At 39.5% G+C, this 19,629-nt stretch overlaps 1 protein-coding gene across 1 annotated transcript in view; it reads right to left on the reverse strand.

Annotated features, from left to right (window-relative positions):
- Positions 1 to 2,490: 2,490 nt before the first annotated feature.
- GABRA4 (gamma-aminobutyric acid type A receptor subunit alpha4) overlaps positions 2,491 to 19,629 on the reverse strand; it is a 47,539-nt gene continuing 30,400 nt past the window's right edge. Inside the window, exon 9 of the mRNA XM_064710341.1 lies at positions 2,491 to 14,440. Coding sequence (XP_064566411.1) covers positions 13,907 to 14,440 — 534 coding nt within the window. The 3' untranslated portion in view covers positions 2,491 to 13,906. The remainder of the gene's footprint in view (positions 14,441 to 19,629) is intronic.

Here is a 19,629-nt window from a genome sequence, read left to right on the forward strand (position 1 = left end):
GACACTTCAGAGTAGCTTTTTATTCAGCTTCTTGTTATCTGAAAAAGAAAACACTTTAATGCATTTTTAATGAATTTCCTGTAGTTTGAAATGAAATTTTCTCAGTTGAGAAAGTAAAAATCTCCACAGAACAAACAGAAAATGTCATTTAAGAAAAATAGCCAAAATTGCAATAATACAGTGAGTACATCTGGACACACTGCCCATCCTAGAATGCCTTTGGAAATTTGCCCCAATAGCTTCACACCTCCTAGGTCTCCAGCAAGTTTCCTTTCACACTATCCATCAGAGCTGACACATAAATTCCATCCAAAGGCTTTCATCAGCATTAAAGCACTTCAGCAATACAGGTAAGTTCTCTATTCCTCTTAGAGACCCTCCAGCACATCTGAAAAACAAGCCTTTGATCTATAATTTCTCTAAATTTTGCTGGCTTAATCAAATCAACTCACACCTTCATCTTCCCTCCCCTAACAGCATGAGGGTGCTACCAGCTCCTTCCTGCACTCAGACTGGGACTACCCTCCACCTTGTATTTGGAATTTTTCTTCCAGGCTCACTTGGCTGTGCTGAAGTTGATGCAACTTCTGTCTCTCTGTGCCTGCACTGGCTGCCCTCCTGACATGACAATCGCTAGCATAAGCTATGAAATGTCACATGAGCTACAGCCAGCCTTTTCCCAGATGCTTCTTCACTTTTATCTGGAGCTGTCATCTTGCTGGATTCCGAGAAAAATTTAGTGTTACCATTTCAGACCACTGGACAGGCTGAGCAGGTTTTACCTTTATATACATACCAGGTCAGAGGCTGTTCAGTAGATGAACACTGATATTCAGCATTTGAGACCAAATGCTGGATTTGGTCCATTTCATTTTGGTCCAAATTCAGCATTTAAGACCATAGTTGATTGTGTCTTCTCCGGGGCCATTCCAAAAGAGCATCCAAATATAAATTTGAGAATACAAACTTGAGACTCAACCCTGCAGAAAGGAAGAAGGGAAAAGGGCAGAAGGCAGTGGTAGGCAAAAAGCCAGAACCTGACTTCCACAACCAAGTCCTCCTCAGCTATGCTGTTCTCCTAAGAGAAGCACTAAATACTACATATAAAAGTAAATATATTTAATGGGAATTGAGAGCTCCTATTCCCAGCTTAATATCAAATATTTCATGGGCCCACAGTAAGACCACTCAGACAGAAAACACAGGTTCAATTCCCTTAAACTCAGACTGAATATATATAAAACAGAAGTCTCATGCTCCTACTACCAGAAATGGATCTAATGCTCTTAAGAAGCACTAATCACACCCAGTACACAGAGAGGTATTAAAAATTAATTTAGGAAGTGTTTTTCACCCTCCCAAGTGAAGTTCCTGATAATTTTCAGCCTTCAGGTTGAATCCATCTTATACTACCAGTAGCCATAGTTCTCAATTACATAAAACCTGACCCCAGCATCCACTGAAACTCTCCTCAGATGCTAAACAGGCCTTGCCATAACCTAACAGCAGAAATCCCCATCTAATCAATGCAAGTGACGTGAGTAAAATGTGTGAGGTGGGGTAGGTAGTATCATGCCATGTAGCATTAAGTGGCAGCAGCAGCATGTATGACTAATTTGTGCTACAGGCTTAGAAATGACAGCCACAGAAGCTAGGAGAAAGGGCTGTAGTCTCCCAAATCTATGATCTAGCTGTGGTTGTCAAACATAGCAGATTTCTTGGCATCAACATCTGTCCCTGAAGCAAGCAGCAATTACAGCACTTTGCAGCACTGCAAGCCATTCTGACAGCTTTCAGCTCAGCCTGCAAAGACATTTGATGGTCCTGGCCACACTTAGCAAAATAAACTAGGATTCCCCACTCCCTGCTTTGCCTGGGCCACTACTCAGACCAAAATAATTTCTCCATACATGCCTCTATAGATATATTTGTTGCAAGCTATAGTTCATTTTTGCTGAAACACCAATTTTACAAGTGTGTGGCTTCTAATGTACAGAAGCTTTGCCAGGCCCAAGTAAAGAATAATAAAAAATCACTTTAGGTCATGTTAAGAAATAGAGCAGCTGATGAATGTTCTGTTGGCAGTTAAGGCAAGAAGGAAGTGCTCTCTTGGATTATCTCACAGGAATAAAAAATAAATAAATTCGATAATAAAGTGAGCATTGCTAATCTGTGTATTATTTGTTTCTGCTGCTGTGAGAGAGGCAAGGTAATTCATGTAGCTTTTAGCTTGTTGACATCGTGAGATACATCATGGCAATGATACATCAGTAACTGGTCTGCCATCTTAATAAATAATAAAGCAGATTAACATTCATCATATTGCTCATGAAACCCCTCCCTTTATCTGTTCATATCTAAAACATCAGGTTGATGGAACCATTTAGCTAGCATCAGTGTTGCAGCAATCATTTCAGGAGAATCCATATTAAAGAGGTTTACTGTATTCCTTTCTCTTTCTGCTTCAGGCCACAATTAGAAAGACAACTGTTTAAGAACTCTCACAATTGTATTTTATTTGACATCAGCAATACACTGGAGTATAATAGGAACAATTTTTTTTGCACAATCTTTCTTGCAAGATGGATTTATTTTCCAAATACATAGATGTTCATAATACAGGAAGGTAACAGTTAAGCTGCACAATAGCAAAACAAGTTGACAGCTATCAAACCACCTTTTAAGTTTGTTAGTATAGTCAGGTGACCAGCATTGAACATATCATTCAAATAATTTAGTTAACCTCTGATTCTTCAAATCTTCCAGCCACATTGTTCCATGCAACTAAAATGTGCACCAAGAATAGTAAAAGAATTCAACAAAAGGCTTCCCTTGCTTTGATTTCCTTTCAGTTTTTCCCCATGTATGAGCCAATACAAAGGGATAAACATCAGAATTTGGAATGGCACAGGAACTCTTGCAACATGCATCCAGGTCAGCCACATATTGCAGAAGTAGTAAGTTATCGACAGAGAAGATAGAACTTTCCTACAGGGGGTGTTTAAAAAGCATTTTTACTGTGTTTGCTTTAAGTGTATTTTCTGCATGCCAGTACTTTTACAAAAAAAATATATAAAAGTACTTCCAAAAGCTTCATATATTTCACTGGGAGTCTTCCTTGCAATGTCTAAGCCTAAACCCAGATGTTTTGGTTGCAAGAGACAGGGCTTCTCAGGAAAAGAAAAGCTTACAGTAAAACAAAATATCAGTAAATATCACATTTTTTATTTAACTTCTTTTCATTTTCAAGTTAAAATGACACAATATATATGACATATAGCAGCAGCTACACATCACATATAAATACTTTTTTTTTGGGGGGGGGGTCCTGATACACAGGTCTTAAACTTCGAATTAGCACAGAAGTTGGTATCTCCCAGTCCGCCCCTCAGCTGTGAATTTGTGAGTAGAAAGAGTGGGAGAAAGGATGCTCTCCATCATTTGTTAGATAGACTGATTTTAACAGCTCATTAAAGTGCCCCAGCAGTTTGGAATATAAGGACTGGCAGATTGCAAGGGTGGTAGATAAAGGTGAGAAAAAGTTACCCAGGGAAACTTCTAGGTGCCTTATTTACTTACTACCAGCAAGTCAATACTGTGTTTGCAGATGGACTTTTAACCCACTGTCTCTGCTCTGGATGCCTGCTAGTGATGCAGCACAGAGCACAAGTTAGTCATCCAGAAAATAAGAAACCTGAAAACTTTTCTCTGTTCTACAACTGACCTGTATCTCAAGCAGCCAAACTTGGTTTATGCCACTTCACTAGCACTGAATCTTGAAGCCCACCCCTAAATCCTTACACACCATTCCTTAGGACTCCAGCCCTGCTAACACTGTGCCTTCTGCTTGACTGCCAGGGTTTATCTGCCCCTGGCATGGATGCACCCTGTCCCTGCCCCAATTCTGCTGTCCTCCTGGGGGTGGAGATGTGATGCATAGACAGCCTGTGGCCAAAGGGAAGGCGTGGTAATCCCACACCATCCCAGAAACTGCTGCTCCTCACCTCAGCCACACAAGCAAGGGAGCAAAGTCAGGGACAGAACCTCAACAAATCAAAAATGCGCAAAAGTAGCAGAACATGCCAAAGATTGGTTTAGATTGTTCATTTTGGAAGTTTAAGACAGCTAATGAGAAGCCCTTAAACCTAATTCAACTCTAGCATCTTACCTCAGGAAAATGCCTCAGCTGTTCTTATCCAGAACTGGGATACCTTGTCCTGCTGAACAGATTGCTCCACCACTTACAGAAACATGCTCCAAACTCAGCAAGGCCAGCACTGAGTGCCCTCTTAACTGGATTGATATACTGGACCTAAAAATTCCTAGGTCTTCCACAGTTCGCGCATGGCATAGCAGAAAGAAATCATGGAAGTGTACAGGGAAGCTGGTTAATTGCATATTTAGTAAGATCAACTGAGAATGTGAAGATCAAAGAAAGCCTTTTTTTCACTCGCGTATCTTTTCTTATCTGATTTCACTATATTTATGTATATGATACCCACAGAAGAAGCGAGAAGTAGCACTTAAAAACATCTCCACAGAATCTTCCCACCTTCTATTTATATATTGTCTCCACATTGTCCAAAGAGAAAAAATATAATCCATGTATTTATTAAATGGCTATTGAATATCCCACAGCTAAGCATCTGATTTAGCTTAACAGAAAATCCATATACATTTCACCTTACCTTCCTAAGTGAAATGTCTACAAAAAAATTTCACATTTTCAGTACAGAGAAAATATTTTTGCATATAAAATGTTTAAAGATTTAACTAAATATCCTCCAAATTAGTGATTTTATTTGAAAACAAAAGCTATCTTTGTGAGATAATCATAGACAGAAGTTTGCATAGAAGTGTTTCCTACCTTCCTGAAGTTTGCAATGGAGCTTATGATTTCCATGTCTGCAGGTGAGGAAGCCTCTTTAAAACAAAAAAGTTTAAAAATGAGAAAAATTCAGCTTGATTTTCTTCTTAATAATTACACAACAAAATGGAGAAATGTGCATAATTATGCAACAAAATAGAGCATCAAAGAGAACCCCCTTTTTCCAGTGTTTAAGTTACAAGAGAGATGGTGGGGGCATAATAATTAGACCTACAAAAAGTCAGCGCTGCAGTTCTGTCTCTGGGAAGGCCCACAAGCTGCTGGCAGGAGCCTGTGGGTACTTACCTGGCAGCAGCACTAAGCATCTTCTGTTTCATTACCAGACCTGTATTTGTCACTCCCACCACTCTTCATTTCAGAGCATTTAGCAGATAGGCAAGGAGCAGACAAGGTGCAGTACACCTTGGTGCTCCTCTGGGACCTTCTGTGCGCTGTTGCAGTGCACATGAGCAGTGCTGACCTGAAGGAAGTTTTCACTCTGCCCTATTTTGTACTCCAAAAAAGCATTTTCCATCCCCCTCCCACTACTCCAAAGACCCTGTTGCACTACAGGACAGCTTGGATGCACAGCAACATGAGGGCATCCCAGCCGGCAGCAGGAGCTGCCTCACATCTTTTCAGTCTTCTAGCCACAGCACCAGAACCCTCAGGGGAGATTAACTGTGCTGATCCTCGGGCAGGATTTGCAGTTGGAGCTGAATTCCACATTGCACTCAGCTTGCTCCTACACTGCCTATTTGGAAAAGGGGCTTAGGGGGCATTTTCATAAGTGGCTTAATCCAATATAAGCTCTGCTCAGCCTCTGAGCGAGGCAGCCACACTCTCCTTACCCTTTCTTTCTGACCATAGACTCCCATCTTCTCCCACACGAGCAGCACAACAGCCCTCATGCACCCACTGTGGGTACACACACACACACACCTTTGCCTTTTGTGGATCCATGCTCTGCAAGTGCCAGCTTGTGAATGTACATTTTCAGACATGGCAACTCTAAATGCAGGTGCAGCCCACACGCTGTAGCACTGACTGGATTATCAGAAGCGCTCAGCACCAAACAGCTCCCGTGAATTCAGGTACAAGAATGAAGTCTTCAGATTTAGTAGGAAAGCATGATACTTTAAAAAAAACCTGGTTGGTACTGTGATGAAAGCTGTTTTCTTCACCCACATCCCCTTTGATAACTGAATTAAATCAGAGACAGCATGCTTTCTATTTAGTCTCTTAAACATAAAGCAAGTTAAATGCTAAACATTCCAAAGTGCTTCATTACTGAAAATTAAATATACAGAGCACCAGAAAGATTATTTTTTTTTAATGTTACTGTTTACATTTTTGGTTGAGAAATGTTCTAAAACAAAGGGAAGCAGTAAAACTTAATAAAACTCATTCTTTTCCCTTTCCTATTCTGTCTCCTAATTCTTCCTGGCGGACAAAGAAAATACCATTTTTGCAAACAGCTTCAATGGAACACAAATGTTTATAATAGCACATTAGACACTTTTCTTTAATACTTTCTCATTATACTTATAATGAAGGAATAATTATTTCTAGGCTGTTTCCTGCCAGATGCAGTTCTAGTACCTCTAATAGGACATATCTTAAAATAACTGCTTGGTAGCAAGAAATTAATTTTTTCATCCATACTCATGTTTTCCCTTCTCTCCTTTTCTCTCTCTTCAAATAACTTCATTGATTTGTGTCTTTCAAAAATTCTGGCCTCTTTTTTTGTTGGTTTTTTTTTAGTCCATGACTTGTCATTGATATAATACACAAAATCACCTCTGTGGAGGAAAAATGACCACAGGGGCACAGGAGGTTTGAGACAGCCTGAGAGAGCCTCTGTTTTAATGACAGTGGAGGAAAGGGGAGAATCCTCAGGCTGTGGTTTCACACCATCATTAACCCAGCTCAAAGCATCAATCGAGGCTCCCCACACCCTCCTTTGTACCAGAACTGAGATGGGAGTCAGATCAGACAGACCCCACTACTACCAACCAGCCAAAAGGAAACAAGACAAAATTGGGAGTTTAGCCGGACAAGTTCTTTCAGCCTGCTTCCCCACAAACACTGAAATTCTTCCCCACACACAAAGCAAGGCAATAAAGAAGAAGGTGAGAGTGCTACATTCAGCAATAACGTACACTTATGGTGTAGTCTCAAAAAAAGCTTGCAAAAAGCTCATGGATTCTGCTTGTAGCCTCTCTGGGGCAGACTGCTCCAGAAGATGGCAGAACATAAGCCTGCTCCAATTCAGAAGCCTCTAAGAATAAACATGCCCTGAGTCCTGCCTTGCCCAATGTGCTTCATCAGCCCTTCAAACGTGGGTTAAGTATTCAAGACCAGAATTTTTCACAGGTGGATTATTTTTTACCACAAAAGCACTGCTGGTATTGATTTGCAAAGGCATGTATCTATGAAACAAATATTTTAAAGTGATTGCTCAGGAGCTCTGGTTATCTGAAACACCTCAAATCTCCACCACTCCTCTGGTGATAGAGAATGTTGCCACAAATTAACAAAAAAATGAAATACATGTACATACAGAATCATCTACTTATGAAAGGTTCATTGACAACCTGGCACATCCTAACAGAAAAGGAGATTTTCAAGCTCGCAAATACAAAGCATACTGTGACATTACTCTTAGTAATAAGGTTAGATAGCTCATATTTCAAGAAAACTTTGAAGAAGTACTTGTAGACATTCTTTATTTCTGAGACCTCCATCCTTATAGCAGTTTTACTTACCATGGAGATAAGCCACCAGCACAATATGATGATGCAAGACAAAGCAGTACTCAACTAATTTTTTCAATGTATTAAGCTCAGAAGTAGAACTGAGTGTTTCATACTGTCATCTGCTTCTTCTACCAAACTCCAATTAAGTATTTTCCAAGGATGAAAACATATTCACAATCAATGGTTTCCTTTAGTGTTTCTTTATGTCATTAGATCATTCACAGACTGCTGTCAGTTAACAGCAACCTGGATCCTGCACTCACAAAAACACTAAGCAAATGTTGACCCAACAGCAAGATGACCAGCAGGAAATAACCCAGATTTCATGCTACTTGAAGATTAATTCAGTAATATCACACTCTTCCTCCAGATCTTTTTCTTGAAAACAGGTATATGAAGATAGTGATAAAAAAAACACCTACCTCACATGGTGTTTTCCATCCAGAAAGGTACTCTTTCAATATAGAACTATTAGCAAGTGCATCTTGACTCTGCTTCCTTAAAATTCAGGGAAATCATATTATTTCAAGGAAGGAATATATATATATATATATATATGCTGCAACAGCATTAGTATTTTTAAATGCTAGAACTACACTATTTTTTTTAAAACCATTCAAAAATTGATGGGAGTTTGGAGGGTTTTCTAAAAAAGGGAATCACCAAGGCTTTTGTTTTGCCAGTGTTATTTTTATTTTGAAAAAGCCATCATGCTCTCCATTCCTCTTGCACAAGAAAATGAAACTAGAACTATGACCAAAAATATAGTGAACTGCAATGGATATTAACTGGCTTTCTTTGAAATCCTTTCCAGCGGAATAATACAAAAAGCATGAGAAAATCTAAGAGATACCTTTAGATGCAATAACTTATGGACTAGAAGACAATGCTATTTAATTCTGAAATAAATACCTACCAATTTCTAACTCATGTGAAAACAAATTATATTTTGTAAATTCTATCAATTTTACAACAATTGCATTTTTCATTCCCTCCAGTTAACACAGAATATAACATTAGCAAAGAGAGATCTTTACAGGGTGCTCTGTACTTCGCACTACTCTCACTTGCCTGGGATGTGGCAAAAATTTACTTTCAGAGTCTGATTTACTCAGAACACACTGAAACTCTCCCCACATTCTCATTCTCCAAAATAGCTACATCTTGACTCTGAGGAGAGGCCTACAAATGAGGATGGTACAAATTAACGCATATCAGACACTTTCAAAATGGCACATTTTTCCTTCCAGTAAACTTCCCTTTTAAAGTGCACTGAAGAAAATGAAAAACACATATTGGTGCCAGTGGATACCAGTAGAGATTCTTTAAAAAATGTAAACTCACCTTGGAAGCCCACAGTGAAAGAAATGCAGGATCTTGAAAAAAAACCTAAATAATTTTAAAAGATGCTACTGTCATTTAACTTAATTTTTTTTCTTGGATTTTTCCCCATTTTTTGGGGGGTTGGTGTCTGGTGGTAAATACTGATCCCCATAATGCTATTTGCCTCTCAGATTTTAATTGAGTATGAAATTTGTTTATGCAGTTTTGTTCCACCACATATAAATAGAGCAGCAATAAAGCTTATGCTTTGTTGCTTTACTCCTGTCAGAGTATGAAGGGAAGCATCTCCTTTTCTTCCCACTTTAGCACTGACCTGCTGCAAACTTACTGCTGTATAGCCCTGAAGTTCTGTAAGACTTCTACAACTCTGATCATCCTTGGCTTGATTGATATCATCAGCAGATGTTATACTAAACCTAGGCTTCTCAACACTACAGCTTCTTTTTTTCTAATCTATTTTTCAATATTAGGATTAAATAAAAACAAAGGTGGGTTTTTGTCAGCCGTCTGTATTGCAATTCATAACCACTGCTATCCACACAGACCCCTTCTATTTTAGTGAGGTCAGGCCCTATTGGCAAGTCCCAGGAAGGCAAGGAACTCACCAAAATTTCTTTCCTCCTTCCAAGTTAAGCAAAAGTTATAAGAAGTGTGCAAAGCCCATGATCTATTCTGCTACTCAAGCAGAGCTCTGGCAACTCTTGGGATTTGTATGTGTAGTGTGCTGCTACAGCACACTGAAAAAGGGTCTCCTAAGGAATCTGTAGGATCTATGGGAAAATGTCCCAGATACCCAGTGTGTGTCCCTTACAAAGCCTGTGTGTCATTTCTCCCATTCTGGCCTTCCCTACACTTCTAACAGCACAAGGAATATGGAAAGACAGGCTTTGGATAATTTGGATAAATAGATAGGGCATACCCTGACAGTCTCACATGGCATACAGGCAATGAGCTACAGCATCAAGGGACACAGAGGCCAAATGACACACAGGAGGTGCACAGTACAGTGGAAGAAGATGGAATTCTGGGCATATAAAAAAAGCTGAGTTCATTCAATTTTTTGTAGAAATACTGGTTAATCCTATTAAATAAATTTACTTGGTTCCCCCATTTCTGGGTAAGGTCCATTCTGAATGTTGAAGATGATGAGATGCCAAAGGCTACACTTGAACACCGTGTAATCAATAACTCTCAGCTCCTGTCAACAGAAGAGCTCTAATCACATTCCTTATTAAACTATTTACCTCTTTCATTCAATTATCATCCAGTTTACTTGCCTGATGAAAGGGTAATGTAGAGTGGATAACTAAGTAGTTTAAAGTCTTTTTTCCCCCTCAAAGACACAAGGGAGAAGAAATGCGCTACCAACATCCATTTGATGGACACAAGTCCATTTTAATAGGAGGAAAAACAGATTCCAGTACTGCTGGTGAGCTCCAAGAGTTCAGGTCACCTTGAAGGGCTGGGGGCTAAGCTGGCAACCCTTCTCATCTTCATTATTTTCAGTTGCAGTGAAACCTGTTAACAGTAGGCTCAAAATTGACTACAAGCCACAGGTCAGTTCCTGTGAAGGTGATCTTCCTGAACCAAGTTTTTAACTGTTTTTCTCAAGTGGCTGCATTAGTGGTCAGGGCTGCATCACCGCAATCTGTGGGAGTTTTGTTGCTGGTAACAATGTCTCTGAGGAAATATAAGCGGAGAACTACCTCTGTTTCCTTGTAAAGATTTTTGTCTTTCTCTCCAGTTTTCTTTCCTGGTTGATAGATGTGAACTTATCTGAAGTGTTTGGTTAGTTTTAAACCACTATGATACTGTCAAAAAAAGATTGTTCAACAAAGCCAATAGAAAAAAAAAGAACAAAAACCTAAAAATATAGCTCCTGTAGAGTTCATCTCACTGAACCTCATCTGTAATAAGCTGTTCGGTCACTGAAATGACACCTGCAATGTTCTCCATTAGGATTTTAGTTAGCAGATTTGGGCTGCTATATTAAGCACATATCTCCTTTTGTGCTTTCAAGTTATGGTATATCACTGGTATATTGCAGTGCTCTTTTTTGTTTTACTGTCTCTGATCATCCAGGGAGATTAAAAATAATGAAGAACAACTGTTAACAATAAATTCCTATTTACATTGTCCACATGTAATTTGAAAAGGTAATTATCGCAATTTCTTCATATGCTGCAACATAAAAATGTAGTAAAGTTCAATAAATTAGTCCTAGACTCATCATGATTTTTTTTAATGTACTTCATTTTGAATTTAGGCATGGAAGTTTTGGAGCTTTTGGTACTTCAGAAATACACTGGATATTTAAAGTAGGTAACTTTTTCTGTGGTATCATTAAAAATTTCTCCCAAAATGGAAGCATAGAAATAAATACTTGTAGTTTATTATTTTTTCAGTCCTTTTTCCTCCTTTTAAGTCTTTAAACAGAAACTACACGTGAATTGAAGCAGCACATTTAGATCAATCTTAGCTTGAACTAGTGTTGATCCCAATGAACAATGGACTAGAGAAAGCTGATTATAAAATCACTATACAGGGATGGGTGGAAAGAACAGACAACTGCTTCTAATGAATTGTTTAAAGTTCTGCCTGTGAGAGAACATCCTTGGTTTTCATCACAGAAAAAAAAGCAAAGAGTAATTTCATTAACCTCTGGTGCAAATACTAAGTTCTCCACACAGCGGGTCACCATTTTTCATGCTAGACGTACTTTATCACCTGCGCAATTATAAGCAGTAATTGCCAGAGGTTTCGCATTGTTTATTCTGGTTTAACCAAATAAAAAATCCCTTGCATACCATCTTCTATTCCAACAATTTGTAACAATGTGACCTAATTAGAGAGGAAACAGCTACAGCAACTAGCAGTGCATCCAAAGATACAAACTACTGCAGTTGGACATCATGCACGGGTGCTCCATTTCCAGTTCTCCATTATGCCACACAATGTTTTCCTAATGAATGCTGTAGTCTCAACCATCTTCCAGATGTAGAAGATGAAAAAGGAAAGAACCATACCTGGCCCTTTGAGAGCATCCCTTAAGTAAAAGAAAGACTTAGGCAACTGATTATATCACTCCATTATAATAAAGTTACATAAGACATTTCCACTGCATTCTATCATCTACAGTTCATTATTACACATGAAAGAACCATCTGGGATCCATACTGCACACTGCAGTATCTCTTGCCAGGTATTTCCCAGGTTCCACAAGTTAAAGGTCAGATTCTCAGCCATGAGCTGGCTAAAAGGCTTGGAGACACAGAGGCACAGTCATGGTTTCACCATTATGGGGCTTTTTACCCTGACTCTTGTCTAGGGCAGTCTCCCTTTTGTTGCCAGCAGCTTGTGGTCTCCAGAAGTCCCTTGGTCATTCTCTGGGCACAGAACCACTGAACACTCACCCGATGTGCCCTGCAGCACAAGACTTTGACAATAGGCTACCAATCTCCTATCCAGTCAGCTGAAGCTAAGGATTACTCCAGACCCTTTAAAGGCACAGCCAGAGCATAGCTGAGAATTTGGCTCTTGATTCTCACTTGTCACCTGCGCAGAAACACTAACCATTTGCCAAGCCAGACAGTTCTGTACAAACATTTCTTTTATTTATTGGCAATTTGTTTCCTATCTGTTCTAGTGAAAATAATGTTTATGATTAGGATTTCTATCAGGTTTAACTATTCAACTCTTTAATAATGTTGCCTGCTTGCATATTGCAATTCGGTAAGAAAAGCACCTATCTATGCCACAGTTTAAAGTGAACAAATGGATAGTAAATTAACATTTTTAGCCTGGGATCCACCTAGAAAGTTTACTTCCTTATTTATACCACAGCAGTCCTTCTCAAAAAGAGTGTCTTTCATTCACTCAGTGACATGCCACACTCATCTGTACACAGGAAATGGGGCTTTTTTTGCTTAATTTTCAAGCCACTTTTAAAACTGTGTTGAAAATTTAACTTGACACAAACATTACATAAGGAGGTGGAGGGGGGAATGGAATATGTGTTTAAAGGAAATCAGGAGTGTAACTGAAAAGTATGGGGGGGAAAAAACAAAAAACAAACCAAAACCCAAAGCATCCAAAGAAAAAGCAAAGAATTTAAATGAAAAGTTGAACATTGTGGTCTGGTCCTCATCTACTATAATTGATGTAATTTAGGAATAAATCCACTCAAGCTGGTCAGCAAGGTCAAAGAAGAATCGCCCACTTAAGATCACCTTACCAAACAAGAAAATCCAATTTTGAGAATTACATCAGATTTCAGATTTTACAAGGTTCACTCATTCTTAGTTTGGTGTGAGAATTTCCCAGGTTACAATGCAAAATAATGCTTAGTAAAAATATATGGAGCTCTACAACTCCTTTGCATAACTTTCCTGGAGTTGCACTCTCCCAGGCTGGACTCTCTTCCCTTTATTGATTTTCTTCCCCCCTATTCTGTCAATTTTAATCTAGCAGGGAAAGTCCTTTTCTAGCAAGCACTGTCAAAATATACAGGACATAGACCTCACACTCAGAGAATGCAATGCTGTGTCCAGACAGCAGTGCTGGGTGCCCCAGGCATTTGTGATGGCCAACATGCATATTCCTAGCAGTCAGATGTGTTCCACTGCACAGCTGTGCACCTCTGCCTCTGATTTCTTTCAGGTGCATGTTCCTCCCAATTGCAAGTTCTGTGCAACCAGAGTAGCTTAAATCAAGCAAGTGTTGGTTCATTGCTGGCTGAAGGGAGGAAGAACCATTACTGTTACCCATTACTCTGTTAAGAGTTAACAAATTATCCCCAATAACTCCAGCCTTTAGAACGGGAAAGTACCACACAGCTTTTATAAATAAGAATTACTGACCTTTTTAAATAGTTTCAAAAGAAGAAACTCTGCATCAAATGTGAGTATAATTTAGGAACTACTACATAGCAGCAAAACTACATTAGACTTTCTGATTTTTCCATGGTATCCTTGGATAGATACACCACCCAGTAGACCATGTTAAATGCTCCAAAGGTAACAGGAAATAAAATGCGTGCATATTTGTCTATCTTACTCGTGCCAGAGTGGGAGGCGGGGGGAGGAGGTGGTGTGACAGCAGATGGCTTTGCAGATGCTCCTAATGTATTAGGTGTGGTGGTCTGAATCTGCTCCAGTCTAGATCCAAGCAAGTGCTGAATGGAAGGGGATCCAGCTGTGGCATGCTGGGATACAAATCCAGTTAAAATTGGGGTAGAAGGAGGAGCTGGAGGGGTAGCTCTTGCAGAGGATAATGTCTCCGATGCGTTGATTCGTGTGAAAGGGTTGGGACTCGATGCAGAAAGGGAGTGGGGGGTAATGTCAGAAGACCCCTGAGCTACAGAGGGAGGCTGGACAGAGCTGTGCCTTGTGTCAATTCGGCTCCCACCATCAGCTTCAGACTGTACTGTGGCATTTGTTCTTTTCCTCACATTTGAATTGGCATCTGTACTCTGCAAAGTTAAAAAAAATACTTGTCATTCTTAAAATAAACACTCAAACAAAAGCAATGGAAACTATAATCAAACACTATCCAAGTAATACAAATATAACCATAGCAGATCCTGAAGAACAAAGATACCAAAAAAATTATGAAAATTGATTTAATAGCATATAAAGTGACAAACAAGAATTCCTTTTACCTGTGGCTGGAATACCAGAGTGAAGACATCACACTCCATGTGGTGCAGTACCTATACAAACTGAATACCATGAAGCTAAGGATTCTCAGGCTAGAGTCACAGCTTTTTCCAGGCTCAAGCTCAAAACAAGATTCCCCAATGTCACCTCTTTCTCTGATGATATAAAAATATTCTAGATGCAACTTTCCAGCCATGAAGGTTTATTTATTCTATAAATCTCCAGAAAAATAACTACCATCTAGGAACTCTAGTCTTCTACAGAAGAGGCTGTTAAAATGCAAGTATTCAGCAAACCAAGTTGCCACATTGCTGTTCTTTCAGAAATAAAGCCAGTGCTTTTTCACATCAACCATAGGCAATAAATTAACCAAGCACAACTGAACAAGGGAATAAATTAGTCTCTCATCAATTACTCCTCTCCGTTCATTAGGTAAGAGAAGTGGTGAATTCTCCATCACTTGGTGTCTTCAGGCAAGTCTGGATGTCTTTCTGAAAGATATTCTTCAACCAAATAGTACTTATTAGGCTGCATGAGAAACCAAAATACAGATAAGGAAGCGCAGGAATTGAAAATCCATCAGAGTTTAACATTCTGACTTTTGGGAGTAGGACTTGGCTTCTGCCTTTATTCTCTGCACTTAAGAGGAAGACTAACATGTCCTGAACTTCCTTCTGGAAAGGTATTTAAAGAATTCTGACCTTCAGCAATGCATCTAAATATGATGTAAAACATATAATACTTTAGATATAATATGTGAATATCTTCTAATTAAGAAACTAACTGATTTCCAGAAGACAAAGACTTGAGGACAGATAGGGTACATAGGTCTAAATACAGACAGGATGAAACAACCACTAGTTATATATAAAAAGTCCCAGGTTTTATGCCTCTCTGATGATTCCCAAGCATTGCCCTGCACCATACCAACTGTGCCTTTGGCTCCCCTTCCCTCCAGCCTTCCCAGAGAACCCTGCCAAAGCTCACAGCAGAACTCAAAGGGAGAGAAACCAGGCAGCAATGTCTTTCCTCCTTTATCCAACAGCAGTTCTCTCCAGCCAAGTGACAGAGCAGTAACAGAGACTAGGTTAGGTGTTATTCAAGGTACTAGCAGTACCTTGAGTAGTGACAGGAGTGACACTGTGTCTGTCTGCTACACCAATTGTGCTTTCACTGTTCTGCTCAAGGAAACTGAGAAATTGAAGCTGAAAAGAAATCTAAAAAAAAACTTTAAAAAAAAAATCAAATCACTTGATAGTATTCCCATCATGACCAGAATGCTGGTCCCTAATCCTGTTAATTGCAGTACAAATCTGTCACTGGCAATACTGTTGGCCTGAATTTATCTGAAACTGTCACAGCTTTATGCCTATTCATGTCTGATGTATTTTCCAGCTCACAGTTGATATATCAAAGAATCCCTCTTAAATTTCAGTTTTCCTTGCTGCATAGAAGCATGTCAATCCCTTTTATTTATTATTCTGCATCTGCAATCCAAAGAAGCAGAGGACTAGAAGAAAGACAAGAAGCTGTTTTTTCCTAAAGAAACACTAATTTACTGTTTGATAGAGAAGCCCAAGTCACTCTTTGGGAAGTGCAGAAGTACACACAGATGTGAAATTTGGATACTTTCATACTAGGGTTGCCAATGACCCAGGAACAGTAAAGCCATTTTCAAGACTGCTAAATTGAAATGATAAAGTACAATCAGGACAGGGGTACATTTACTGTAGACTTAGTAATACCTGGTGGAGCACTGCATGTCACTTGAAGGCTTGCAAAACTAAGCAGATGGAAGTCATCAGTGCTCACTGCCCAAAACAACATCTCTGTGCCATGGAGAAGCTGGCACTAGTCAATGAGAGGAGGTGAGTTTTATCTTTTACATGCAGATCCTTGGACAACCTGGCTTGCTCAAGTGTCACCCACTGTAAAGCTCTCAAGCAGTGCCTAGGAAGCAAAAATTCACAGGCTGGGGCAGGGGTTGCAAAGTAGATCTGCACTGGAACCAAGACACGTCTCAGCTCCTTCCTGTTCTCTACCTACATTAGACAAGTAGCTTAGAAGTGCTGCTGCTGCTGGAGAATGGAATTACCACACCTTCAGTCACTCCACATGCAACCAAAAAGAATAGTTCAAAGAGCAATACAATAAATTAGGTGCCATTAGTTTACAGAGGCACCATTTTATGTTCTTGCTCACTTGTACTGTCACCTCTTTTCAATGACCATCTCAGTGTATTTCCCTTTTGTGCACCATCATCTACAGACACAGGTAAGACAGACAGGCAACAGTCACATTCCAGTCATCTCCATTTCTTTTGTAGGAACTTGTTTCCATCAATATATCTGCATAATACCTCATCTTCCTCCCTCATCCAACTGTCATCTAAATGACCAATCAGACCTGTTGCTATTGTATTCACTACTTATTTTCCATTACGGTCTCTATTCTAGAATAAAATTATCTATACTATTTCAAATGGTCAAAATGTGTGTCTGTGTAAAACCCTACTGGGCATTTGTTTTCTTGTTACTGACACAGGAAACTTCCAACACTTCAGAAACCTTGATTTTAGAGAGAAATACAATTTTCTCATTACATACACAAAAATGTACACATAAAGCCTGAATATACAACATTATAAGATCTAAAAATAACACATCATAACAAGCACCAAAAATGTGGGATCATTTTTTGTTAATTCTCTGGAAACCACCTTCCAATCACTCAGAGCATGGAAATCAGAAATGGCATTTCTAACATGCTCCACAGACAGTGTATCACAGACACCCGGTTGTTGTTGCACAGTGTCATTGTAATAGTTTGTATTTGTGCTCTTGAGCAGAATCTTGCTCTTGAAAGGTACTGAAACAAGCATGGTTCCTGGAGCACCACAGCTATGCCTTGTCAAAGCTGAGCAGAATGCGCTCTCCTTGTCAGGGTGGCCTCAACAGCACACTGACCATCATTTATCCTTTCCTTGCACTTGTTTTATTCCAGATAGTATCATGACAATAGTTCCTTCTCCTCATTTAAAGCACTCAGGTATCCCTCCTTGTTGAGTTGTTAACTTAAAAAATATCTTGCAAAAATTCTTATTACTGGTTTTATACATAGGACTCTTCTATATTTCTCTATTCAACATTGTAAAGATAACTCAGTTCTTCCTACTAAAATAACATTTCTCCTCTGTACAGAAGCTATCTCACAACCCTACATCATCTGAAGATTAGTGACAAAGTCACTAATAAAAATATCAAAAAAGCCTGATTCTGTAGCAAGCCTCAATGACTCAAATTCTGTTGTAAAACATAGTAAAATGCAATGTTCAGTTTGTGTTAGGAAAACGTTCCACAGTCATTTCAGTTATGGTATATACCCCTAGTAAAAGGGTAATGTGATAATGACAATCTGACCAATAAAATTATAAACGTATGCAAAGACTTGCTACCTCCCAGAATTATTTCACTTTATCCTTTTTAAAACAACAGCACAAAACAAAAAACTGCCTTTTAGTTTGGAAGCACTGACTAGGTTTGGATGGCAAGGTTTGCATGACCTAGGGGTGGATTCTGTGAGAAGCTGCCAGAAACTTCCCCTGTGTCTGACAAACATGCACCGGCAGCCCATGGAGGTCCCCATGCCAGAGTGTGCAGCAGCCTGGTTTGAAGGACTGCACTCCATGGAAGGGACCTACACTGCAGCAGCTCATGAAAACTGCAGAGCCTGGGAAGGACTCACACTGGAAAAGTTCATGGAGGACTGTCTGCCCCGGGAGGGTCCTCACACTAGAGCAAGACAAGAGTGTGAAGATTCTTACCCCTGAGGAAGAAGGAGTGGCAGAGATAAATTGAAATGAACTGACTGTAACTACAATTTCCCATCCCCCTGAACCACTCTAGGGCAGGAGATAAATTCAGGAGTAAAATTAAGCACAGGAAGAAGGCTTCAGGGAAGATATTTTAAAATTTAGTTTTTGTTTTCTCATTACCCTACTCTGCTTTGACTAGTAATAAATTAAACTAATTTTCCCCAAGTTGAGTCTTTTTTGCCCATGATGGTAATTGGTGAGGGATCTCTCCTTGTCCTTATCTTGACCTATGAGCTTTTTGTTGTATTTTCTCTACCCTGCTCAGTTTAGGAGAGGAGTGATAGAGCATCTCTGGTGGGCACCTGGTGTTCAGCCAGGGTCAACCCATCACAGGCACAAAAACAAGAAACATAACATGAAAATCAAATAGGAGCCAAATGAAAATTCAAGCCAAGAAAGGAAGGGCTTATCCAAAAGTAAGGATTCTTTTACGAGGGCAAGTCAGGAAAGCACTCAATTGTCCTGAGCCAACAGGACTGCCGTGCTAGTCCAGACGGGGCTCCACAGGAAACACCGAGGGCACATTCTCACTCTGGATTAAGAAAGGTTCTGATTTTCTGGAGGTATTTCAGTAAGACTTTTGGGAGACATTTAAAATTGTGTATCTCAGGAATGCAAAATGGGAGCCTGGAAACTACCATAACATCCAGTCTATTCCACTGTGCAGTGCCAGGCTTAATAGATCTGAGAAAGATTGCCTGTCTATAAAACAACAAATTCTGCTTAGGTAAATGCTGCTTCACCTTTTCTTTGAAACAGTCTATCCATCTGATAGGTCCAATCAATTGGTACAACCAATTCCACACACACCAGAAACTCTGATCACCACCAAATCAGAAGTTGTAAGTGCTTTGCTCTGATAAATCCCCCTTCAAGAGGAAACTTTCTTGCTATAGATCCTGTCAGGAGAATTCAGCCTCTGAACCTTTACTGGCAGAAAGAGTATGGATGAATTTCAAAATTTTGGGTGACTTGAGCGCACAATTCCTGTCTGTGCATAATCAAAGTTCTCAAGAGCTCTGAGAATACATATATTGTCCTAATTGTAAGACATCTTCATTGGCTAAAGCTCTGTGGTTGGCTGGGATACATTAATGAGCACTAATATATACCTATTTTATTTTTAAC

This window comes from Zonotrichia leucophrys, chromosome 4 (genome assembly GCF_028769735.1).
Source record: "Zonotrichia leucophrys gambelii isolate GWCS_2022_RI chromosome 4, RI_Zleu_2.0, whole genome shotgun sequence".
Classification (NCBI taxonomy): domain Eukaryota; kingdom Metazoa; phylum Chordata; class Aves; order Passeriformes; family Passerellidae; genus Zonotrichia; species Zonotrichia leucophrys.